Here is a 26,703-nt window from a genome sequence, read left to right on the forward strand (position 1 = left end):
TATGCAATCGTAGCTAGTAGGCCAGTTACTAGTCTTGGAGTCCTGGTGTGGCGCTATGCGTTAATGCGTTGGACTGCAAAGGTGGTTTGAACCACAAGGTTGGCAGTTCAAGCTCACCAGCTGCTCCTTGGAAACCCTATACAGGGTCACTATGGTTCGGAAGCAACTTGACAGCACTTAACAACAATAAACATATTGGTGTTAATCTGGACATAGTCACTTTGGGGACTGCATGCTGAGACTAGGTGTTTTGAATTTATGTAAAACTGTAGACTTTCTAAATAGAAGAAAGAAAAACTTTCCATGTACAAATAAATGCCCTTATTTTAAATTAACTTTGCCCTTGGGTGTCAATATACTACTTGAGGGCTGGGGTGAGAGAGAGAGGAAGATGACCTGGAAAATAACACCTGACGATGAATGTGACCTGATGAGGATCCTTAGACATTTAATGGGATCTGTGGTCAGCATTGTAGGATAGCAACAGACTGCCACATGCAGGGTCGGCAGTTCAAATCCACCAGCCATTCCTCAGAAACCCTATACAGTGTCTCTGTGAATTGGAACTGACTCAACAGTACTGAACAACAACAATAACATGGTTGGAATACGGCAATTACAGTGTTTTTTTAAACATAAGTTGTTGTTGTTAAGTGCCAAATAGGTCAATAGAAAGTCTAATAGTATAGTGTATTAAGAAAGTATGTTTTAGATGGAACTGTGTCAGCCTAAGTGTGGCGGCCTAATGGACTTCTGGATAAGAATCAACATAGGAAGGAGTTAAAACTCTCTTGTTACTGTGGGAAGCCCTCTAAACTGCATGTCCTAGTAGAGAATCTTGCTGTTATTGTGTGCTGTCACTCAAAACGAGCCTAGTGGCCATGGAAGAACTCCCAGAGAGTTTCCTAGCCCGTGTTCTTCCCAGGAGTACATGCTCATGTCTGTTTTCCACAGAGCTGCTGGTGTTTTCAAATCACAAACTGTTTCAATTAGCAGCAGAGCGCTTAAGTCATGTGCCAACAGGGCTCGTTGTGGAGAATATAGAGATCAAAACACAAACCAAACCCACTGCTATCAAGTGGATTTGAACTCATAGCATCCCTTTAAGACCGAGTAGAACTTTTCTATAGGGTTTTGGAGGCTGTGAATCTATGCAAACATAGATGCCTCATGGTTCTCAACTAATGGATTCCAACTGCTGGCGTTTTGGTTAGCAGTTCAAAACTTAAACCATTGGGTCACCAGGGCTCCTTGTGTGAAGAATATAAACCCAAACCAAAGCCATCAAGTTGATTCCAACTCATAGTGATCCTATATGATCACTATGGAAATCTGGAAATCTTTACAGGAGAGGAAAGCCTCTTCATCTCCTGTGGAGCAGCTGGTGGGTTTGAACTGCCAACCTTGCAGTTAGCAGTCCAGTGCTCTGAGGGTTCTTTATGTGGAGAATATTGTTGTTGTTAAGTGCAATCAAGTCATGTCCAACTCATTGCAATCCTGTATCGGGTTTCTGAGACTTTTTAAACCTTTGCAGGAGCAAAAAGCCTCATCTTTCTCCTGCATGTGGAAATTATACATGATATTAATTTAAAAATGTGTTCTGAGAGAACTTATCATATTGGCAAAGAATATCAACTGTTCTGCTGTTTGCTAGAGGTATAACTTAACCAAGAATTGTAAGTTCTTGGTCTTTTCAAAAATTTTTGTCTCTGAAAACATAGATGAAATAACTAGTACAAGTTATATTTGATTATTAATTTGGAACAATAAGGGAAAAGTACCTGATGATGTTATAATGAAAGAAGCCATTGTTTCTGGAGTTTAAAAATATGAGAAATTGTAATCAATGTAGATGAATAGATAGCACACAGAAACTTTACACAAGCCTTAAACAAACAAACAAAACAGCAAACCTCCTGCCATGAAGTCAATTCTGACTCTTAGTGACCCTGTGGGAGAGAGGAGACCTGCTTCTGAGGGTTTCTGAGACTCAATCTCGCGGAGCAGACAGACTCATCGTTCTCCCACAGAGTGGCTGGTGGGTTGAACTGCCTACCTTGCAGGGGTTAAGACCCGCTGCGCCACTAGGGTTCCACAAGCAAGACTTAGTAAGATCTAAATTAATTATTGGTAATAGCCAAGATTCTGAAGATACTTTTAGATGGCCTCTCAGAGCTACAGTGCTAGAAAATTACTGATGAATGAGAGTCGTTAAAAAAAACCCTACAAAGCACATTTCCTGATCTTTTCATAATGGGTTTCAAATTTTATGTCTGTTTTCATTGTGGGTTTTATTACATAGCTTTGGTTTTAAATCTTATCATCATTTTCTTCTTTTTGTTTAGGAAGAAGAAAAAACTGGCATGCTGGCTAATGGTAAATACTATGTATATTCATATATTTAATTGGCAAAAAAAATCTAGAATTTCATCTCATTAATTCTGAATAAATCACTGTCTTTGTTTTTAAATATCCCTAAGGAATTAAAATTTGCAGCTTTTCTCAATAATGTGTTCCATATGCTCGTCTGGAATCTATTCTGCTGTGTTTGTTTGTGTTTCTCTCTTGTTATTTTTCTTCGGCCCTTTGTCTTTCACATACATTAGATCTGTATAGAAACACAGATGTGTAGGTTTATGTTAACCTACTCTCTTGTATGGAGGAAGGAGAAAACCATGCTTGATAGATGATCATATACTATTACATATAAACATTTATCTTTGTTTTTATATACACTGCATATGATTAAAATAACCTTATTGGAATAATAAAGGAACTCTGGTAGCATAGTGGTTATGAGTTGGGCTGCCATACAGTGGCTGCAATACTGAGCACAAACATAGCAATAATTGTGAGGATGATGTGGGATCAGAAAATTGTTGTTATACATAGAGTCAAGGAGCTCTTGTAGTGGTTACGAGTTGGGCTGTAAACCTCAAGGTCAGCAATTCAAAACTACCAGTGGTTCCATGGGACAAAGATGCACAACCACCACCACCACTATTAAAAAAGCAAGGAGTGGACTGCAAACAAAGTCTACAGTTAGAGCCCACTAGCCACTCCAGGGGAGAAAGATATAGCTTTCTGCTCTCGCAAAGATCCAAAGTCTCAGAACCCTTAGACAGGGTCGCTATGAGTCGAAATTGACTTGCTGGAACTGTTGGCACTGTATGATAAGCACTGGACTGCCAACCATAGGGTTGGTGATTCAAACCCAGCAATCACTTCTTTGAAACTCGAAAGGGTTGTGATGAGTTGGAATCAACTCCATGGCACTTAACGTCAACAACAAAATTAGAATCAAAGAGCCACACACATGTCCTTATATTCCTCATTTTGTTTTCCTTTTATATTCTTCCAGTTGTGCTGCTTGATTCATTAGACTCCATTGAGGAGGTCAACCTTGATAACCAGGATAAAGCAGCAAGTAAGCCAAAGACCCTCCCAGGACCAACTGACCAGGAAATGACAGGAACAGGTAAAGTGCTTCACAAGCTGGCCAGTCTCTAAATACGGAATATTTCTTGGCTAATTGACATAATTTTTAGGGATTTTAGAAACTTACTAATTTTAAACCTAACATTTTTTTACGGTTTAACCATTTAAATGATCTAATCTTGCTAATGATATAACTTAATGCTAGTGGGACAAATCAACAATGTTTTAAAATAAACATTTATTAATGGATGCATACTGGGATGGAAAAAGTAAGCACTGTAGATCAATATTAACTAACGTTCTGTCCTCTCTAGAATATTCAGTTAAATTTGCCATGTGTTGGAGAAATGGAACTTCAGTGTAAGTGTGCATTCCCACAGTTCCCTCTCTGTAGGAAAAAATTAGGTCACATCCCCAAATTCTGGAATGCCTAGGACCAACTTGTTGTTAAGTGCCATGGAGTTAGTTCCAACTCATAGTGACCCTATAAAGCGTGTCCGAGAACCAGCTGGTGGGTTTGAACCACCAACCTTGTAGTTAACAGTCCAGTGCTTGCTCTACAACACCACAACCAACAAGACCAGCTAGACATTTTTATAGGTCTTTAGGGCAAAACCTCTTGATATGTTTTTAAAGTCGTGAGACCCTTAGTCCAATTAAAATAACATACAGAAATCTATATATAGTTTAAAGTGGTATTTTATCAGTATGTGTTTGCATGTATAATACTTAACTTATAAAGTTAGAATAATAATAACTTCTGAAATTGTTCAAATCAGCAGTTAGAGATATTTATTTTGTCATCACTATATTCTATTCTATTTGTATGTTTTTTCTTGTGTAGTATTAAAATTTTTCTTGACTTCATATATACATAGTTGTACATGAAGATTAAGGAGCTCTGGTAGCATAGTGGTTACAAATCAGGCTACAAACCTTAAGGTCAGCAGTTGGAAACTACCAGCTATTCTGCAGGAGAAAGATGAGGCTTTCTGCTCCCATAAAGATTTACAGCCTCGGAAACCCTGTACACGGTTGCTGTGGGTCAGAATCGACTTGACAACACTTAAGAACAACAGCATGAAGATTGTCTAATCAGTATGCCCTCGTGTCTCAGGATACTGGTCAATTAAGCTAATGCAAATGCTTAAAAAAGCATTCGAAAAATGTTCGTTTGAAAGTTAAATCACTAAACGTATCTAAAGACCTGCTTGCATTTTAAAAAAATGAATTGCTGATACAACATAAGCTATAGAAAAGTTTATATATCCTAATAGTATAACTCAATAGATTTTCAAATATTGAACATACCCATGCAACCAATAACCAAATTAAGAAACAAAACATGACCCAAACCGTAGAAACCCCCTCAGCTCTCTTCTTCATAATTATTGGCCTACCTGAGATCTTGACTTGCTGTGTCTGCTTCCATTAATAATATCAAAGTCAAGAAATTAAAATTATAAGAAGCAATTTTCCCACCAAGACATCATCCTAGTGGGTATTCTACCTTGAAGAAAGCATGTGCTGAGCCTTACTGTCTAAGTATTCGAAGCACATATGTTATGATAGCCTACACCATTTACATAGTAAGCAGACGTGAGTTCTTTTTTAAAAACCCAGTATAGCCTACAACTCTCCTAATCAGTGATCTATTACAGAAAGTTCATATACATGTAGGGTGGCCAGAGAAAGTTATAACGTGTGCATGAACCAGCTAAAAGAGAAGGAGGCCAAAGTTACCATCCTGATGGTCCTCAAAATCCTAAGATTACATAAATGGCACAGTTGAGTGTGCAAATTCATTTCCGCTACAGTTTTTTAATCTTAGAAAGTGTAATTTTAAATGACATTTCAATCAAAGCTCTATGGAGCCCATGATTATCTCGAAAAACTGATTTTGCAGAACACAGCGTGAAACCATTGCTGGAGGCTCTGTGAAGAACTCAGTAATAAGAACTGGGTTGCTGAAAGTTAAGAATTCAATTAAGAAGATCCATGTAGTTATATAAAGTTTTTACATTTTATTTCCTTCATGTTCTTGATTCTGAAATGGTTTAATGAGTTGATTACTGGAAGGTAGCGGAACTTGAACTTATTGTCATATAGACTTGGATTCATACCCCCAGTTTTGCCAGTTATTAGTTGTGTGACACCAGACAATTAATACCTCAAAGCCTGTTCCTGCTTTTTTTTAAAATGAAGCCTTATGTTCATCAGTTGATGAGTTCATAGTTAAGATTTAACAAATAACTACAACTCCTGGTATGGTGCTGTAGAGTAAGCACTAGACTGCAAGATCGATTTGAACCGCTAGGTGGGTGGTTCAAACTCACCAGCCTCTCTTCAGAAACCCTGTACAGGGTTGCTGTGAGTCGAACCCACTCAATGGCACTTAACAAACAAGCAACTCCTATGGAGTCCTTGTGTGGTGCTGTTGGATAAGCACTGGACTGCTAACTGCAAAATTGGTGGTAAAGACTCACCAGCAACTCCTCGGAAACCCAATAGAGGGTCACTATGAGTCGGAACTAACTTGATCACGTCTTGCAATAGCAACAACAGAAATTCCAATGGTTGTTATTATCATTATTATTAATATCAACCCTTTTAATGATACAAACTACTAAAAAAGAACCTAAAGGCATACAATCTACACACTTACTGACGGTGGGATGTTTGGATTACAATGAACATTTATAGCCGTCCGTTCTAACAAGGACTAGTGTCATTGTCTCAAACGTAGATTTGACTTACCTAATGAGCATATAGCTGGAGAAGCTGCCAAAAAATTCAGTGATGAGCTAGACATGATAATATTTTGTTATTGTTAAGTGCTGTCAAGTTGGTCCCTACTCTTAGCGACCCTGTGTAGGGTTTTCAAGGAGCGGCTAATGAACTTAAGCCACTAACTCTGTGATCCAAACTGACCTTGAAATCCAGCGCATTAACTTACAGTGCCACACCAGAGGTTGAGTCAGCAATTATTGCTACTAGAATCCCACTTCATACATGCACAGATGTATCCCAAACAAATGTGTTTGAACATGTGTCTTTAATCAGTGGATGGTTGCAGACAAGTTCTCTCAAGTTCTGTCCCTGTGGCAGGAACACTGAATTTAGAACTTGGTATCACCAATGTTGTTAGAGTGCCTTCAAAAAAGATTCCATCAAAACTATGGCTTCCAAGGAGATCTGCTATAAGCCAGTTAAATTCAGGACAGAAAGCTCAGCTCCGAAGATTATGGCAGATGTCCAGATAATCTGCCAGACTAGTAGAGGAGTGACTCCAAGGCCTGGATGAAGATTGTGTTATAAAAAACCTGGTCTTTACATTGTTTTATCTCAAAAGTAAATGCCTGCTACCTTGAAAAGAGCCTTTCTTTCAAGATTTGGATGCTACTTGATCCTGGCCCAGGACATGCTCCTCATGTAGATGATATAAATCAAGGTGTAAAAGTGATATATCTACTTCCCAACATAACAGCTGTGATTCAGGCTATGGATCAAAGTACAATCACTACATTCATGGTATACTACTACAGACTGTTTGCTCAGGCAACAGATGAAGGTACAGTAACAGTACACGATTGAGGAAGAGTTCTAATATTCACCAGTGTATCCGGAACATTGCATCTTCCTGGGAGGAAGTTCTGGGGACATTCCTGCAGGGCTTATGGAAAAACTTACTGAATTATGTGAACACACTTCAGTGTTTGATTGGGATATTTTGATGATGGAAGAGCTCGATAGAAAAACTGCGCATGTGGCAGGAACACTGAATTTAGAACTTGGTATCACCAATGTGAAACAGCTCATGGATCACAAACAATGGGAACTGAGAGATCAGGACCTATGGACTTTGAAGAGAAAAGAAATGCTGCAGAAGAAAGAAAGAAAGAAAGAAAGAGGAGGAAAGACGTCAAAAAGTTGACACTGAAAGTACTAGTTGAATTTTTTTCTAAGCTAAATCGGGGCCTTCAGTTGCTTGAAAACATGGACCCAGACTCTAATCACTTTGTTAAAGTTGATAGGCAGATTCAAGAATTAGTGAGCTGTTACTATGAAGTATATGAAGAAAAAAAGAAAAAGACCCAACTCTCACTGATTTTCTGACTAGAAACCCCATCCCCATTCCCAGGGTGGATAATCCTGATAATCCAGAAACTTTCACCAGTGGCCTTACTACCTCAGCTAACCAACTGCCAGTGATGTCCAAGTCTTCATCATCGGAGTAAATTTGTATTTACAAATACTATTTAATGTACAAATGTTTATTTGTACATTTTTATGTATGCATGTATTACAATATATCTATAGGTTTATATGTGATGACCATGAAAGATAAAAATCAGATTGCTAAAGATGCTAACTATTTGACTTACATCAGAACCCCATTGCAATAAAAACAAAAGTTTTATCAACCAAGTTTCTTCCTGTACTAAGGCTAAATTTAGAGGCTACATTACTTTGTAACCTTATTATTTGTGAAATTCTTTGTGCTTTATTATATTAAGTTATGGTTCTTTAATTCCACTGGTTGGGAAGAGACTAATGACTGAAACAGGCTTTCCTAAACTCAGGCCAGAGCTTCAGCTGCCACACAGCAAGTCTTTCACTTGTTCCCACCGGTCTCACAGAGTTGAAAAATAGACAGAAAGCGTTTTATATGTAGTAATACACGAGAGCTTCAGAAAGTCTGTGGGAAAAAAAGAACTTCAAGATACTGGAATTTTTCGTGAACTTTTTGAAACCCCCTTGTGAAGTAAATCCTTACCTAAAGAGTCCCCTCTTTTTAGTCTGAAAGACTAATAAGTATTTACTTTTTTCTTCTTCTTCCCTCTCTCTCTCTTTTCATAAAAGGCATGAAACAAGTTAACTTAATGACCCTGGAAATGTCTTTAATATCATTTTGATTAATGATTCAAGTTTGGAGAAAAATAATTTTCTCCAGTTATGTTTTCTGACAACCACCTCTACATTCGCTGTTGCTAATTTTCAGCTTTTGTTGTAGTTAACACAGTGATTTTGTTTAGGGTTTCCAAGGAGTGACTGGTGGAGTTGAACCAAAGACCTTGCAGTTAGCAGTCCAGTGCTTATTTTACAGTGCCACACCAGGACTGCATGTTTGCTCTGCTTGCTTTAAACCTTGGAACCTCTTCCTTCTGGTACTTCACACCTATGAAATTAGATATTAGTACTGTTACTCTCTTTACCATTGGATTATTTCTTTTATATATACTCAACAGATACTTAATTATCCTAATATTTCAGAAGAGGAGAAAAACCACCTTGTACCTTTCCTTTTTTCATGAAAACTAAAATTCATCTCTAGTCAGTCATATTACTCTGATGCTGGCTGGTGGTTTAAGGGGAAATTTAGGCTTATCTCAACAGACAAGACCGTTTCCTTCACTTTATTATGAAAAATCACTGCCACTTAACTATTGGCTATTTTGTTCTAACAGTATTCACCACCCCCCTTTACTTTAAGCAAATCTTTTATGTTGGGACATATGCCATATATCAGTTGTGACCTGAAGCATTAGGTAGAAAGACATCCATTGTAAAGCTTTAATGATTGTATATGTGGTTCTCAGCCACATCTTGTGTTTACAGATGAAAATAGACCTCAGTGTCATATACTATACAAAATATAGTTTATAAAACTTGAGGAAGCTGAGGCTATACTGTATGTACCATTTTATTTTATTTTTAACTACTAGTTATTTTAATCATGAGTACTAAGAGAATACTAAGGAGCTCTGGGGTAGCGTAGTGGTTACGAGTTGGGCTGCGAACCGCAAGTTCAGCAGTTCGAAACTACAAGCTGTTCCGCAGGAGAAAGATGAGGCTTTCTGCTCCAGTAAAGGTTTACAGCCTTGGCAACTCTGTAAAGGATCACTGTGAGTTGGAACCAACTCCACAGCACATAACCACCACCACCACTAAGAGAATACTAGTCACCTTATTTCTCTTATTTTCTGCATTCCTCTTCTATCACTCATTCTTTCCTTTAATTTTGAAAATGCCATTATTAATGAAAGTTATAAACCGAGTAAGAAAATGCTCATAAATATCTTAGGTGATTATTTTCATTAGATTCTTCAAATTCTTTTCTAGAAATTGTCCATTGGTGGGGATGAGGTTAAATTAGCTGAAATAGGAAACACTGGTATTAAGACAGATTGTATTGCAGAATATAATGGATTCTGTTGGGGATATGTTAGATACTATATACTTACAGAACATTCTCAATATCAGTCACAGAGTTTGGTAGAAAAGAGATATGGACAAAGACATAGAAATGGTGGTCACCAGCATACAAATCATAGTTGAAGCTAAAGGTGTTAATGAAATCAGCCAGACCAAAACATATGAATTTGGAGGTGATAAACTCCAAAGATGGAGTGCTGAAATGAACCATTTATCATAGGAGTGGTAAAACAAGGAAAAGAATGGATACAGAAGAAAAGGTGTTCCACAGTGCCAAGTTTCTCAGAAGGTTGAAATAGGATGAGAACTAAATACATGGTTGGATTTGACCTGTAGGAAGTTGATTTTACTAAAGCAGCATTAGCAGGATGTTGAAACACCTATTGATTTGCAAAGTCAGAGGGGAGAAAACTGTAGTTGAAGAAAGGCAGGCCATTAAATGGTGGCACTGGGAAGCAGAAAGGCAAAGAAAGAGCATCAATGGTAAGTCAGTGGTAGAATCTTTTAAAGGAATATATTAGTTTGGAAAAATTTAATAGTTTTATCCAAAGCAGAGAGATTAATTAAGAGTGGTAGAAAAAGAAAACAAAAACCAATGGAGTCAATTTGTTAATTGCCTACCACATCAAAGTCATTTGAACAACAAGGTTGGTTCAAATTCACCAGCTGCTCCTCGGAAACCCTATACAGATTCATTGTGGTTCAGAACTGACTCGACAGCTCTTAACAACAACAACAACCACATCAGAATATAGACTATATCAGCTCAACTTGCTGAAAAGAGTTATTGAGCCTGCTGTGATTCCAAACTGGTGCATATTACCTGAGCTTGTGCATAACTCTACTTTTATAATGTCACTATTGTCCTATAAGGAGCCCTGATAACATAATGGATAAACACTCAGCTGCTAATCAGAAGGTCAGAAATTAGAGTCCACCAGCGGTTCCTTTGGAGAGAAAACTTGGTGATCTGCTCCCATAAAGATTACAAACCAGGAAACCCTAGGGGGCATGTTCTGTCCTTTATGGTCTCTTAAGAGTTGAGTGGACCCAGCAGCACACAACAACATTGCCCTACATCCTTGTTGACCATTCGTAGCAGAAAAAGGGGCGATACTAGCGTTTTACATTTCTCATGTACTTGTGATGTCATACCTAGAGTGTACATCAATTCCCACAGGTGTCTCTCATGGGCAAAGCACTAGTGACATTGAAGCCCTCCACCAAGCTTATCGTCATGTAGCCCATTCTCTGGAAGATACAGACGAACAAAGATTTGAGGGTAACGCAGCAGAGAATACCAAGAGCTCAGTGAAAGATCATCCACATGACAATGACGAGGAGTCCTCGAAAAACGTTTCTACAACTGAATCTGGTAAAAGCTTATTAATAGATTTATACATTATTTGTCCATTATTCAAGACCCTCTTGAACAGTTTTCAGTGTAGTATGATTTGAATACAATTTACTATGAGGAGTGTTTCTCAATCTCTGAACTTATTTAAAGAGTATGTTCAAAATGAAATCCAGCATCCATTGTTTTAACTATAAATTTAGAGTCAGACATGAGATCAAATGTCTGCTTCTCCTCCAATAAGCCTTGAGAAAATTTAAGAGTAAGGAAAATAAAGATTAGATTAACAAATCATTTAAGTATTTTCATATTTTTTACTTTGTTGTGTACGTATACACCATATTTTTACACAAATAACATAACCTGCAAACCATATATTTTTACCACTGTGCAACTATTTTTGTAATTCATGCATCATATGTGTAGGTATATTCTTTGCAAAAATACAGTATCACAGTCCTTATTTATAACTAGAAAACGGTATTTTGAATGGTACATACTTAACAAGTATATACGTATATGTACATATATACACACATGTATGTTTCCTGTATATCTATGTCAGTGTATGTATGTATTCACACATATTTGATATACACTTATCAAATAAAATAGCAAAAGAGTTTGCGTAGTACAAGTAAGTTTACAGTGGGAAGCAGGGTTTATTGAACATGCAGTTTTTTTAACTTTCTTAACCAGTGACAGCTGGAGCTAAAATAATGTTAAGTACTTTACATCATTTTGGTTGCTACTGTAACTTTTTTTTCCCTCTTAGATCTGCCTACGGTAGAAGAGTTGATGAAACCTATCAGACTAGGTTCCTTTGGGGTCAGTGCTTTTGATTTACAACCTGTCAGGTATGAGTTTATTAGAATGTATTGTGCCAATTTTAGGGTTAGTTGGTTGACTTTTTATGTGTTTTTGTTTTGTCATTGGAAACTTTTAGAGTATTATGTTCTACATATATTTTTCCAGTGAGTAATTAATAGGTGAAATTAGATTGTTGGAGTTCCTCGTGTGGCACTGTAAGATAAGCACTGGCCTGCTAACCACAAAGTTGTTGGTTCAAACCCACCAGCCACTCCTAGAAACTGTGTACAAGGTCACTTTGAGTTGGAACCAACTCGCTGGCACGTAACAACAACAATATCAGATTCTTGGATGGTGCAACAGGTTAACATGCTCAGCTATAATTAAAAGGTTGGAAGGTCTAGTCTGTGCCTCAGGAGAAAGTCATGGTGATCTGCTTCTGTAAAACTCAACCATTGACCACCCTATGGAGTACAGTTTGACTCTGATACTCATGGGGTGGTCATGAGTCGAAATCGATTCAGTGTCAACTGGTAGTCACTTGTATGAATCCACCTGTGACTCACTGCTTTCTTCTTTTTATATAATCCTTAATCAATATGTCAAAATAATTCTTTTCCTAAAAGAAAAACAAATACATGCTACCAAACAAAGTTGCTGCTGTTTAGCCTTAAAGCTTTTCACTGAAAAAATACAATCTCTGCCGCTTAAAATTGATTCAGATGATGCAAGAGAAGGTGCATGTTTACTCTGTTTATGAGCCATAGATGTAACTCTTTATAAACAAGTTTGTGTGCACTTTGTCACATTCCGTTCGTCATCTCACAGAATGAGTTCTTTGGTTACCAAAGCAATAGGCTGTATGAAAGTGCTCCAGCTGCAGTGCAGTTTTTTAGAAGTTTGTTTCTGTCATCCTCCAGCACAAAGTAGCATATCACAGTCGCTTGTCCCAAACACGCTGTGCATTTGTATAACATGTCACACTCAGTGTTCCACGTAATCCTCTTCACAAGCTGCACAGGCACCTCATGGCTACTCCCAGGGGATGAAACAGAAGCAGACTCGCTTTATTGGTGGGGCTCTCTGAGAACTAGATGACGATGGTGACAGGAAAGCTAACATTCATCACATGCTTGCTGTGAGCCTAGAACTGTGCAGAGGTCTTTGCATATAGTGTCGAGTTTAGCCCTGTGACAGCTCCACAAAATAGAGTTTGTTGTTATTCCCATTGCATGGATAAGAAAACTGAGGCCCGCGGTGGTTAAATAAATTACCCACAGTTTTACAGCTATAATTGAGGAACGCAGTTAATCCATGTGTTTAACCATTTATATTTTCAAATCCATGATCCACATGAAATATTTCTGTAAAATAGCCTATCATTCATTCATGTGTTCAAGCAGCTCTGGTAGCATAGTGGGTTACAAGTTGGACTGCTCACTGCAGGGTCCAGCAGTTCGAATCCGCCAGCCACTCCATAGGAGAAAGATGAGGCTTTCTGCTCCCATAAAGATTTATAGCCTCTCAGAAATCCTATATAGGGTCTCTGTGAGTAGGAGCCAATTTGATACCACCACCACCACCATTTGTGTTGTTGTTATGTGCCATATTCACCTGTTTTATCTTTTCAACAGCCATCTGTTGAGCTCCTCCTACATGACATCCTCATCATGTAAATCCACTTACAGTGAGTGATTCCTTGGCCTTGTTTCTACATATGTTTTACATATGAGAGGAAGCGATGAAGGGAAACCTATACTGAAATCTATTCTACTTGAATGCTAAATGTAGTATTTCTCTCCTGATTTGCAATTCTATTTAATACTTTTCATGGGCAGATTGAGCTTCCTCATCATTGGTGTTTGGAGATATGTTCATGTTTCTAAAGAGATAATTCTTAAACATCTTGCATCTTAAGTAGAACCACTTTAACGATATGAATTCTAAAACAATTTTTCTTTGGCGTTTAAAAGCTAACGTAAATATATTTACATTAAATGCATAGGAATACCTATAGAAATATCAGTTGTTTGAACTTCACTGCACATATCTAAAATATCCTAGCCTGTTACAGATAATCCTTGGAATCTTTAATAGCTTAGTACCATCTAAAATGGTGTATTGCTTGTTGACATCACTATCCCCTGGGAGTCAGCAGGGATGGAGCTCTGCTCCACAGTTATTTAGAGACCCAGGCATCTTCTCTTATCAACATATGGTTTCAAGGTTGCCATGCTTTATCAAGCCAGTCAAGAAGGAAAGTTTCCTTCTGAGTGTTCTCCATATTTTTAACATCTAGCTGTGTAGATGTTGCATTACATTTCACATACTTTTAACCCAAGGAATTGTTCTGTTTCAACACCCTAATGATTTTCTGTCTGTTTTTAATTTGCCTAATATATACTGTGATGACAGTTATACTTTTTAATTTTTATAGTCTATGCTTCATTGGCATAATTGCTTCTTAGTTTCTTCTAGTAATATGTAGAATGTTTTCCCAGTTTCAAATGCATGTTGACTTCATAAGAAATTGTAGATAAAAAATATACTACAAAAAAGTGGATTTATTATTTTTGATAGAAAAACATTCTCAGCTTGTTTGGTTTGGCTTTTCTTTAGAAGAGATCTGAAAGTCCTATAATTCTTTATGTATATACTGCATTGTATAATAACTATGTGAGTATGTTTTGTTCACCAGAATTGTAAATAATGTTTTAGCATCAATAATAGCTATACAAATATGTTTAAAAGACTGATGTTTGAGGGGTCACGTGATTTAGGGTCCACTCTTCTATGTCCTGTTTTGTTTTATAGCTCTAAGAAACTGGCTGATAAAGAGACTAAATCTGTTAGCCCTGTGCTTAAGGCAAACTCAGATCTACCTTTTGAAGAGCCACATCATGTGAACAATTTTTTTGTCAAAAGTGAAGAGAATGTAACTTTACAAAAGACAGCAAGTGAAGGTGTAGAAAGTAGCTGTCCAAGAGTAAATGCTATAGAAGAGCACATAGATAAAATATACCTTGATATTTTGAGGGAAAAACTATCTGTGGATCCTTCATTATTACCTCAGGATGACAAAATTAATAAAGTAAGTATTTATAATATAAATTGATTTGATATAATGAGAAGCTATGTTAACCTCCACAGTCGGAACAGTATGTACTAGGACACCCTCACATTCCCAAATTCAAGACTACCACTATAACATTAGCTTTCTCTGAGAAACCTTTCTTTACAGTTTTTTTTTCTTTAGTAAGCATAGACTAGAATTTGAATAGTATAAGAAAAGAAAATGTGCTCATCATTGTAGTGCTTGTTATTCAATGTAGTTTCCATTAGTCTGCAAGAGTACGATGGCATGTTATATGATTGCTTTTAGCAACTGTGAAGAAACTTATATTTCGCTGTTTCTTTTTCTTTAGTCCTGATAGTTTTGGTGATCCCAATATTCAGTATTGAATTACGTGTTTGCCATAAGTCATGTCCGGATTCTTTATAGAATAAGGCAGGATACTAATAGTTTTTAAATGGAATAAGACAGGGATTTTAAGACAGCTTGAGAAGTCTGGACAAAAAAAGATGATATTGTAAGTAATTCTGAAATAGTTTCTCCTCCATGTTCATTTTAGTAATTATCCATTTGTTTTCTGGCAAACTTATTTTGTTTTGTAATTTTCTTTGCTTTGTTTTAATGCTTATTTTGTTATATAATTGTATTTTCTTTGCTTTAAAGCTTATTTTGGAAGTGTGCTTTAAAGTACTGAAATTCCACTGACTTAAAGGAACTTACTGTGGTGGTTTTCCTTCTGTATACTGTATTATTTATTGCCAATGCAGTTTTACCAACTGTTAACATCTTCCTTGCCAACTATAATTGAAATTCATTTAAATGCTAAAGAGGCCTTCCTTGTTGTGTACAGAATGTGAGTGCTGAGCTTGATGGTTTTGGAGGAGAAGAGGCTGTCATTGGTAAGAAAGTACTGGAAAAAAAGGCTAAGAGTGCACCTCCTTTGCTCAGAAGAAAACCCCAGAGGGGATTATGTACATCAGTTAGGAGCTCCGGCTGTGGCAAACCCAATTCACCATTCAAGACGTTTTCTACTCTTGAAAAGAAAACTTCAAAGGACATTAAAAAGAACAAAAATTTGAGACCCATCCCCACCTCAAATCAAGCTAGGAAAAAAGGTAATCATATATTCTTTTCATAGAATTTTGATAGTGCCATTATACCAATACTGAAAAATAATTACTTAAGAAATCTGTTAGCCTGCAGAGAGAAATCAAAAGGACAGATTCAGGAAGGAGACATTGTAGCACATAAAGAGTGGCAGATTACAGCTACGAATTGGCACCACCTGTCAGTTAGCTGCTAGGTCCTAAAGAGAAGCATGTTAGTAGATCACACCCCATTCATTGACCTTCCTGTAAGTTGATAGATTAATGCTTTCTGCTATTGGAATAATTTTGTATGAATGTTTAAAAAGTTGATTTGAAATATTTTAAGAAATTTATCTTAAAAAAATTAGTTTTATCAAATAAACCAGTTAAGTATGATTACAACTCTTAAGGAAAACCTCTCCATTCCCATACCTACAAAAACAAAGACTGAAAAGAAACGTTTGGTGAAGGACTATTGGTGGCTTGTTCTTCGTTTGATTTTTCTGTGTTTTCAAAGCACTATATTTTTAGTAATATAAATAAACTTTACATTTTAGAAGTTCTCTTTTTGAGGAAATTGTCTTAAAAATACAAAATTTGAAGATCTCATCTGTAAGGCTAAGGCAAACAGATATTTATTGAATATTCCAATCAGGACCTAAAGTATTTTTGTATGTCTCGTAAGGTCTTATCTAACATTCTTTATTACTAAATGAATAGCACATTAGCCTTAGAATTATCTGTACTGTTTTGGATATTTATGAAATATGTTGAAAACTTAACCAGAATATACACTAATCACATGTTTTATAGTTTATTATATATTCCCAGAGTATTATAGCGATATTGCTATTTAATTTTTATATTAGAGTTGCTGTTAAGTGTCACTGAGTCGGTTTCGACCCATACCAACCCTGTTTCGACCCATACCAACCCTGTATAGGGCTTCCAAGGAGCAGCTGGTGAGCTTGAACCACTGACCTTGTGGTTCAAACCAACTCTGTAACCCAGAGCTACATCAGGACTCCTGAAGTTTAGAGTAGCTGTAAATAAAGTCTCTCTGCAATTTGTATTCCATTAATCTCATATCTCGATAGATATACATTGTTGAAAGAGATTGTGCTTTAAAAGAACACTGCATCTGAACTAAAATGCTTCGGAAAGTTATCAGCTACTTTTGATGTTATATTTAGAAATGCTATTTACTGCTGTGAGCATTTGAAAGAATAATTTCTTTAAAGTAATAAAGCCTGAGGTTATCCCAGTCCACACCCTCCTCACACTGACATAGTTCCCCATGTCATGGGATAGTCCTGGTGCAGGTAGGTGTCTCTGTCAAATGGAATAGAATGGTGATCATGGATGGCAGTTCTCTTGGCAGTTAACACAGTGAACAGCTGTGCTTTGTGTTTGGCATCAACCTGTTGTAAGATCTTCATTGTATCTTCCTGTTTCCATTCTATTGGCACTTTATTGTTACTTAATTGCTGAATACACATTCCACTTTGTTTTCATTTATGGTGCTTTTACCCAATATTTATAATATTTAGAAACCTTACCTGGAACAAAAGTCATCAAGCCTGCAGCTTTGGGGACACCAGCTCCCAAAACGGAAAGTTTCTTGGATGTGCCTAATAAGTCTAAGGATCCTACACAAACTAATACCTGGGTTCAGTTTCCAAATGTACGTATTGAATTTCAGATGAATATGCAGAATTCTTTTCATGTTTTAAAATTGTGTTTAAGTGAAATTATGATTAATGAAATGCAACAAATATATCAAATTTCTATAGTCACTGTTATGAACCTCTATTGCTTTTCTTATAATTGTTGTTGTTAATTGCTGTCAAGTGGATTCTGACCCATAGCAACCCTGTATAGGATTTCCGAGGAGCAGCTGGTGAGTTTGAACCACCAATCTTGCAGTTCAAACGGCTTCACAGTCTAGCACATTAACTCACAGCACCACACTAGGGCTCCTTTCTTATAATTGGTGGTGGTGGTTATGTACTGTAGAGTTGGTTCCAACTCATAGTGACCCTGTACAGGATTTCCAAGACTGTAAATATGTACGGGAGCTGAAAGCCTCATCTTTCTCCCGCGGAACAGCTGGCAGTTTCAAACTTCTGACCTAAAGGTTCGCAGCCCAATTTGTAACCACAATTAGAACATCCTTAATTGTGTCATTTGGGGTGGGGGGGTAAGAATAACCTGTGTTTGAATGTTAATCTACTACAATGAAGTAATGCCTTTGCTTAAAAGGACTCTTCAGGATACCCTGGTGGGAACAAGGAGACAGAATTATTTATGTTTAAAAGAGTTCAGGAAGCAGAGGAAAAATGGAGGGGTGCACAAGCCTTGATTGAGCAAATTAAAGTCACATTCTCAGATAAAGAAAGGAAATTGGAAAATAAGATGCAAGAACTAAAGAGACAGCAGGAAAAAGAACTCTTCAAACTAAATCAAGACAATTATATTCTTCAAGCAAAGGTACTAGACATATTGTTCTGTTTTTTGCTGGTTTCTTTTTTTCATTAAAAAAGGCTCTGTACTCCTGTTATATTCACTGTCATCCTTCTGTTCCCTTGACATATTTGTTTTATAAAATAGAGACATGAATTTGAGAGTGCTGCCTTACGTGACAGTCCAAATTGAACCCCATGGGGAAAACATCTCAATTTAAATTGGCTCATTTTGATAGTATTCTTAGGTTAGCATGCTTTTTTAAATCAAGTTTCTTAGTTCATTGTGACCTTCCAAGAAAAAAAAGATTTCAGAAGAAACTGTTATAAAAGGTCTAGACTCAGAGAATGATCCTGTGTAGCTTTTTTTAGTTACTTCCTTAAGTGAGTCATCAGCACAAAGCATCACAATACTGATTAACTGTAGTTGGCTCACATGAAATTCTAATATTCTAGTAATAATTTAGTGGATATTGTTATAAGACAGTATTCCATCTATACACCTTGAGTTTTCTGTTCACTTCATTTCCTTCCCCAAATAAAACAATATCTTCATTTTCTCCAAGTTAAGTAGCTTTGAAGAAGCAAACAAAAAACAAAGGTGGCTACACATTGGAGAAACAGCTGGGCCTTTCACCGAAGAAAAATTGAAGCAAATCCAAAAAGAAATACAAGAACAAGAGACACTTCTTCAAGGATATCAACAGGTATGTCTAAGTCTTCACTACATTGTGAACGTATTCATGAGTTCCTTTCATTATAAAAACTTGCTGTTGTTGTTGTTAGGTGCCATCAAGTCGGCACATCTCATAGCGACCTTATGCACAGCAGAACGAAACAATGTCTGATCCTGGGCCAACCTCACAACTGTTGCCACACTTGAGTCCATCAATGCTGCCACCTGGCCAATCCATCTCATTGGGGGTCTTCCTCTTTTTCTCCGACCCTCCATCTTACCAAGCATGAAAAACTAGGCATATTAAAATATTGCTGTTTGTTTTATAGGAAATGGGAGTTCTGGCAAATAGGAGAAAGTAATCATATAACTTAGTCCACACATTTCTCATAGTAGGAATTAAAGCTGTTATGAGCTTGGATTCTGGAATCAAAGAATCTGGTTTTGAGTCTTAGTTCCATCACTTGCTGTGTGGCCATGGACAGGTTACTTCACCTTTCTAAGACCGTGTCCTTACCTGTGAAATAGTACCTCCCTCTTAATGTAGGTGTGAAATTAAAATAAAACAGGGAAAATGAACCTCTTAGCAAGTGCCTGGCACACAGTAACTAATCAGTTAATGCTACCTGTTCTTTTTTAATACCCATGCTTCTTAGAAACTTGCCTAGTTTTCTAAAATGCTTTTTAATAGATAATATTACTTAGTTTTAACATTATATTCAGGAGTAGGAATCTGAAATCAATTGCTAGTACCCTGGCATTGGAAAAACAAAGAATTAAATGCAAAACTCTGGTGCCTACAAGGTAGGCGTTTGTGATGTGTGGTGGAATCTCAGTGATGTGAGCTAACAGTTAGGACCGGGTTTAGTGGTCTCAGTTTTAGACTTCCCCTCAGTTGCCTAATCCCACTCCCTCCCCTTCTTGACACGTTTTTCACTTTTGACAACAAGTCTTGCCATCCAGTGACAGGCAGGAAAGCATTGCCACATCTGTGACCGTTGCATTTGCTGTGAATGAAATTGCACCGCAGTCCCGGCAGAATGCACTCCCTCACGCAGCTCACTGCCATCAAGTCAGTTCTGACTCAGGTCAACCCAATAGGACAACGTAGAGCTGCTCCAGAGATTTTCCAAGACTGTAAATCTTTTCAGGACCACACAGTCTCATCTTTTTCCCATAGAATCACTGGTGGGTTTGAACAGCCAACCTTGCAGTGGGCAGCCCAACACGTAACCTGTGCTGGTAGGATTCCCTTACGTTGCCCTTGAGTTAGTGAAAACTTTCAGACCTTTGGCCTGCCATTCTGATCTTGCCATGTAGAGCAAGTGTTTTTAAAAGGAGGATTTCACAGATGCATAGATATGCCATCCACCCACTCCCACAAAGGTAGTACAAAATTTATATATATAAATATTTTCCTGACGTTTGTTGATTCTGCAGATATTTAAGCACACTGTGTACTAGACACTATACCAGACATGGATGAGTTTTTATTAGATCCTGAAAGATCATTGGTTTCATCAGATTGTTTTTAAAGAGGTTAATGTTGTTGTTGAGTGCTGTCGAGTCAGTTGTAACTCATATCAACTCTGTAAGAGTCCCAAAGAGTGGGTTTGAAGCACCAACCTTGAGGTTAGTCAGTGCTTATCCTGCAGTAAGCACAGCAAGACTCCAGAGAGGTTAATAAGCCAGAGCAATTAGCACATGATCCAGCCATTCATTCTTTTTTATTAAAATATAAAGCCTCTTTGAGAATAACTATTAACATTATTTAAAGAACAATCATTTCATTTTACATACTAACATGAAGAGAAAAAACATTTTTAAGGATATACCGTCTCCCTATGATCTCATCTGTTTGAGCTACTTTTTAACTCAAGCTGCACAATGAACTGGATCTAGTAACTGTCTTCATCTGGCGGGAAACACCAGACATGAACATTCAATGTGACTAAATATAGTTACCTCATCGCTGAAAGGAGTCCTGATGTGGCACTGTAGGATAAGCACTGCAGTGCTAACTGCAAGGTTGGTGGTTCAAACCCACCAGCTGCTCCTTGGAGACCCTACACAGGTCGCTATGAATCAGAACTGACATGACGGTACTTAACAACAGCACTGAAAGTCATGCTTCTAGAATGCCCCCCCAGCCACAATTTTTCTTTTTCAAGCTGGACACACACAATAAGGATGTAAAAGGTCTCGCTGAGCCTTTCCACCTACTCCACACAATCAGATATGGTTATTACTGCAGCCAGTCACCCATTTATTTCTGCAAAATCCAGTGTAGTATACTTACTTGGGATTGTGCTTTGGGAGTTTTTACAACTTTTTTATTTTTTTAACAATTTGGAGAGAATCATTTTTAGATGCCAGATGTTCTCTTGAAGATGATATGTGTTTTATTTGCTCCAACACTGAAGAAATAGACAAGATGTTTAAATGTCTAAAGGACTTACCTGTTGTGATGCTATGTTGCATAAGTACCACTGACTTGTAACTGAAAGGTCATTTTCTGTTTTAAAAAAAGGAAAATGAAAGATTGTATAATCAAGTGAAAGATCTCCAAGAACAAAACAAGAGAAATGAGGAACAAATGTTTAAGGAAAACCAGAGTTTATTGAATGAGTTAGCTTCCTTAAAGTAAGTCTCTTTTAACTTCTTGATATCAAATATATTTAGAATAATTCTAAGCCTTGCAATATTGCATTAATAACAAGTTTTATTTTGAATGAAAAACACTTGTACTCAGATATACAGCTTTACAGTTTGTAGTTTTAATTTTCAGTTCATTTTTCTTTTGTTGTTAAGTGCTGTCAAGTCAGTTCTGACTCATAGTGACCCTGTACTGGGTTTCTAAGGCTGTATATCTTTGCGGGAGCAGAAAGCCTCATCTTTCTCCCATGGAGTAACTGGTGGTAGGCTCAAACTGGCAACCTGTTCACAATCCAGTGCTTGTCCTCTAGAGGAGGAGTGGGGAGCCTTTTTCTGTCAAAATTTATAGCATCATTCTCGAGCCATACAACATCATCAACTTAAAAATTAGCCTGCTAAATTTGGCCAAACATTTAACTCACCCCTAATATGATGGCTGAGGCACTGGCGTGATGCTTTGGGTTAATTCACTGGACTGCAAGGTCAGTCTGAACCACAAACTCTATGGTTCAGGCTCACCAGCCACTCCTCAGAAATCCTATACAGGGTTGCTATGAGTTGGAACTGATTCGACAGCAGTTAACAACAGCAATAATGTGATGGCTGGCACTGCGGTTGCCTTGGCAGGGCCAGACCAAATGATTTTGTTGGCCTTATATGGGCATGTTCATATTTAAGTTATCACTCTCAGAAAAGTGAGTATATAGTATTGGTCTTGAGCAAACATTAAGCCTGAGACATGTAAACATTTCCTAAGAAACCATGTGGTGAGCAGTAGTTAAAAGGAATACCATGTGTTTATTAACTTATTGTATTGGCGTCCTGGTGTGGTGCTATGGGTTAATACACTGGACTGCAAAGTTGTTCGAACTGCAAGGCTGGTGGTTCAAGCTCACCAGCTGCTCCTTGTAAACCCCATGCAGGGTCACTATGGGTCAGAACCAACTCGACGGCACTTAACAACAGCAACAACTTACTGTATTAGATCAGGTCCTAGAAGCAGAGCCTGAGGTAGGGATCCTTGTGGAAGAGAATGGAAGAGTTCTTCCACAGGGGAGCAAGAGAAGCAGGATAGGGCAAGGAAAAAGCCAGACAAGAATGTAGTCTCGCTTGAGACTGGCTTCTTTTTGCTGCTATGAGGATGCTCTGGAGAACAGATTGCACTACAGGGTTCTTCCCCACTTGACGTAAGGGCAACATTTTGTACACTGAGCCAGTCAGTCACTGGCTGAGATGTGCCTCCTAAAGGGGGTGGACAATATCGTCCTGGGCTGGGATGTGCAAGAGCTCCTGTCTGGCTGAGGGCATTTCCCTAGAGAAACGATAACCTGTGATATGCTGCCACCAACTCTTGTTGCAGCAGAAGAATGGAGTACTAGTACCCACTTAGGCATCATGGCTCCTACTCCAAAGGTGTTCTGGAATAGCTCCTACTTCAATATGTTAAGCGGAGTAAGTAAGCAGAGCTCACACACATGTGGAAGCTAGGATACTATATTTGTTAGAAAATGACAAAATGTGTAGTATTCCACATAAGCATCGAGTCACAGATTGGAATGCTACCAAGAGAAGCTTCTTTTTTTCCCAGTTCATACATGCACAAGTTTATTCCAAATAGCACATTTCAACATGTCTCCATCAGTAGATGTCTGCAGACAATTTCTCTTAGTAATACACTTGTCTTTGTCTCATTGTTGCTATTGTTGTTAGTGTCATCAAGTCAGTTCAGATTCAGTGACCCTGTGTAGGGTTTTTGAGGAACAGATGGTGAGCTTGAACTGCCAGTTTTGAAGTTGAAACCAACCTTGCAGTCCAGCACATAAACCCACAGTGCCACACACCAGGACTCCAGGAATCCATTAAGAGTGCCTTAAAAAAAAAAAAAAAAAAAATGGGAGGCAGGGGGCAGGACACACTTTTTGTGTCACGGATAAATGATTTTGAGATTAAAAAAAAATGTGTGGAAAAATCCATTATCTAGTAATTCCATTTTTCTATATATTTTGTGAAGCCCCCTTGTAGTTGTCTTTCAGTATTTAACCTGTAACCTACTGCCATCATGTAGATTCTGACTCCTAACAACCCTAAATTAGGTTTCCGAGGCTGTAAATCTTTACAGGAGCAGAAAGCCATGTCTTTCTTCCTCCGAACTCCTGGTGGATTCAAACTGCTGACCAGTGCTATCCGACAGCACCACAGGGGCACCTTAGTTTTCATCTTTAAATACAATGTTTGTCTTTATTGCCTCTCATATCAATGCCCATTAGAGTTTTTAATTTTTAAGAAGTATTTTATACTAAGTGAAGTGTATTGTTAAAGCATCTTTTGTTTTCAAAATCAGAGAGCAAATGCAGAAAAATCGTTTCCTGTCTCGAGTAGTTGAAGACTCAGAGACCACCAGAAACCAGAGTTTTACAGACCTGCTGGCGGAACTCCGGATGGCACAGGTAAGTTACATAAGTTTTTAACTATTACGGATAATAGAGATCATTATAAAAATCCCTAGAGTGTGAAAAATCTGTTTTTTGTAATTTATGATTACAATTTGACTTTAAATTTCATATCATTTCAAAATTTAGCTGAAGTATCTAAGGTTAGATTTTAGTGTATATGGCCATAAAATACTAAATTAAATAATTTACTTATTATAGTATATTATTGTGAAGTGCCATCGAGGCAATTCTGACTCATAGGGATCCTGTATAAGGTTCCCGAGGAGCAGCTGGTGGGTTTGAACTGCTGACTTTGCAGTTAGAAGTCAAGTGTTTATCCTACAGCTCCACACCAAGAGTCCATTGCTGTACATATGTGACTTTAATAAAGATGAGAAACTTTCTGATAGTGAGTTTAGATGGTATCTTCATAATCCAGCCTGCCATCAAGAATTTCTTACTGCAGGTATGTAGGAGGCATAACCTTATTTATGGGTGATTTATATATACCTTATTTCAAGAAGTCCTGGTGGTGCTATGGGTTGGGTACTAGACTGCTAGCTGCCAGGTTGGCAGTTCAAATCCACCAGCTACTCCTTGAGAGAAAAATACTGGTGTCAACTCACGTGAAGATATACAGTCTCAGAAATCGTATATAGTTTTGCTTTGAATTAGAATTGACGTGGTGGCAGTGGGCTTTATACCTTATTTTAAGTAAATTCTTTAGGCAATGCTCAGCTACAATAGGAAAAAAACAATTGGAGATGATTATTCACCTTTAAAAGTTAGTTGGATTATACCTGTCTTTCTAAGTGAATTGTGCACCTCTAGGGGCCGCAGTGAGGCTATGTCTTATAGTATGTGTAAGGATAACGTGCCACCTAACACAAGGGTGTGCTATAACAGCTGCTCCATAACTTTAAAATTTTTATTTTGAAGTATAGAATTTGCCGTAGAATTTTCTGAAGCGATATTTATCAGTCTTAGAATTTGTGACCGGTTAATTCTGTCTGAGGCATCACCATCCCTAGGGACTATGTGCTAGTAGCACTCATCAGTCGTGCTCTGGAACATTCCAGTCTGCTCTGGAAGGTAGTTACATCGCTCCACTCCCCTCTCATTTAAGACGACAGTACCAAAGTAAAACAGGTTATTCTTTTTGGATAATTATGAAAATTATTAAAATTCCAAATGTACACCACTTTTTATCACTAGATGTGTTATATAAAATTAGCTTACATACATATCATTTTAAAAACTAATGTATAACTAGATTTTATAGTATATATAGTATATCTTATATGAATCAACTAAGAAACTTTATCAATATGTATTTAGAAGAATCTTGATTGAAATTTTGGGGCACAGAATTTCACATTCTTAAGGAGCCCAAACTTTATGGAGCCATTGAGGCCAGATGATACCCCCCTCCCCTCCGCCTACCTCCAACTATTATCCTAAGGAAATCTTTGAACCTTGAATGAAACTGTCACCTAAAGTCATCTTTGAAGCAAATCACAGCTTAGTCTAATTAGACAAAGTATTCATTAGCATGATATTCCATTAAATGATTACTATAAAGATACTGTGGAGTAGGTTCTGACTCCTAACAGCTCCACGTACAACAGAACACTACCCGGTCCTGCGCCTTCCTCACAACTCTTGCAATGTTTGAGTCTACTATTGCAATGTGGGTTAGAACCGACTCTACGGTACTTAACAAGAACAACACCATTTTGAATATATGTAAAGAGTGATTAGGTAGCTAGGCAAATAGGTAGATAAAAAGAAGGTAGAAGGAAGGGAAAAAGACTGGACTCCCCTATTAATGTTGTTATTGTTATTGTTGAGTGCCATCTAGTCAGTTCCTAACCATAGCAACCCTGTATGTAAGATTTATAAGGAGCCACTGGTGAGCTTGATCTGCTGACCCTGCAGTTCCAACCGATTTTGCAATCCCAGCCAACTTTGCAGTCCAGCTTATTAACCCACAGCATCACACCAGGAGTCACCCTATTAATAGGGCTCAAAATTAACAAGTTAAAACAAATTAATACTGCCAAAGTATTTGAAAGTTTAGAAGAACCTGATAAGTGTTCTTTCTTAAGTTTCATTTAAAGTTTATTGTCAGTAACCTTTTAAAAATGTCATTTTGGACATATCAAGGGGCTTCAAAAAGTCTGTAAAAATTGCATTATCCTTTCATTCATTTTCTATGAACTTTTTGTGACCCTCTTATATATTTCTGGCAAATAGGAAATTAGAAAATTCCCATTAAAAGCACCTAGAGGCGCTTGATAAAATATAATCAACAACTTGTAACTGTATAACAAAGTTCTCAAGAAAGTAAGTGACAACCGGAAGAAGAAAAAAGAGTTGTTGTTGTCATGTGCCATCGAGTCGGAACCGACTCATAGCAACCCCATGCACAGCAGAACGAAACAATGTCCGATCCTGGGCCAACCTCACTACCGCTGCCACACTTGAGTTCATCAATGA

The 26,703-nt window shown here is 37.6% G+C and overlaps 1 protein-coding gene across 1 annotated transcript in view; it reads left to right on the top strand.

Moving 5' to 3' along the window:
- The window catches only part of KIAA1009 (KIAA1009 ortholog), a 73,556-nt gene that overhangs the window by 14,330 nt on the left and 32,523 nt on the right, over positions 1-26,703 (top strand). Inside the window, exons 7-17 of the mRNA XM_006870668.1 lie at positions 2,346-2,376; positions 3,362-3,478; positions 10,835-11,029; positions 11,784-11,865; positions 14,633-14,909; positions 15,742-16,006; positions 17,530-17,663; positions 18,242-18,469; positions 19,008-19,148; positions 21,648-21,760; positions 24,114-24,219. Coding sequence (XP_006870730.1) covers positions 2,346-2,376; positions 3,362-3,478; positions 10,835-11,029; positions 11,784-11,865; positions 14,633-14,909; positions 15,742-16,006; positions 17,530-17,663; positions 18,242-18,469; positions 19,008-19,148; positions 21,648-21,760; positions 24,114-24,219 — 1,689 coding nt within the window. The remainder of the gene's footprint in view (positions 1-2,345; positions 2,377-3,361; positions 3,479-10,834; positions 11,030-11,783; positions 11,866-14,632; positions 14,910-15,741; positions 16,007-17,529; positions 17,664-18,241; positions 18,470-19,007; positions 19,149-21,647; positions 21,761-24,113; positions 24,220-26,703) is intronic.

Source organism: Chrysochloris asiatica, unplaced genomic scaffold, assembly GCF_000296735.1.
Source record: "Chrysochloris asiatica unplaced genomic scaffold, ChrAsi1.0 scaffold00146, whole genome shotgun sequence".
In the NCBI taxonomy this organism is placed as follows: Eukaryota; Metazoa; Chordata; class Mammalia; order Afrosoricida; family Chrysochloridae; genus Chrysochloris; species Chrysochloris asiatica.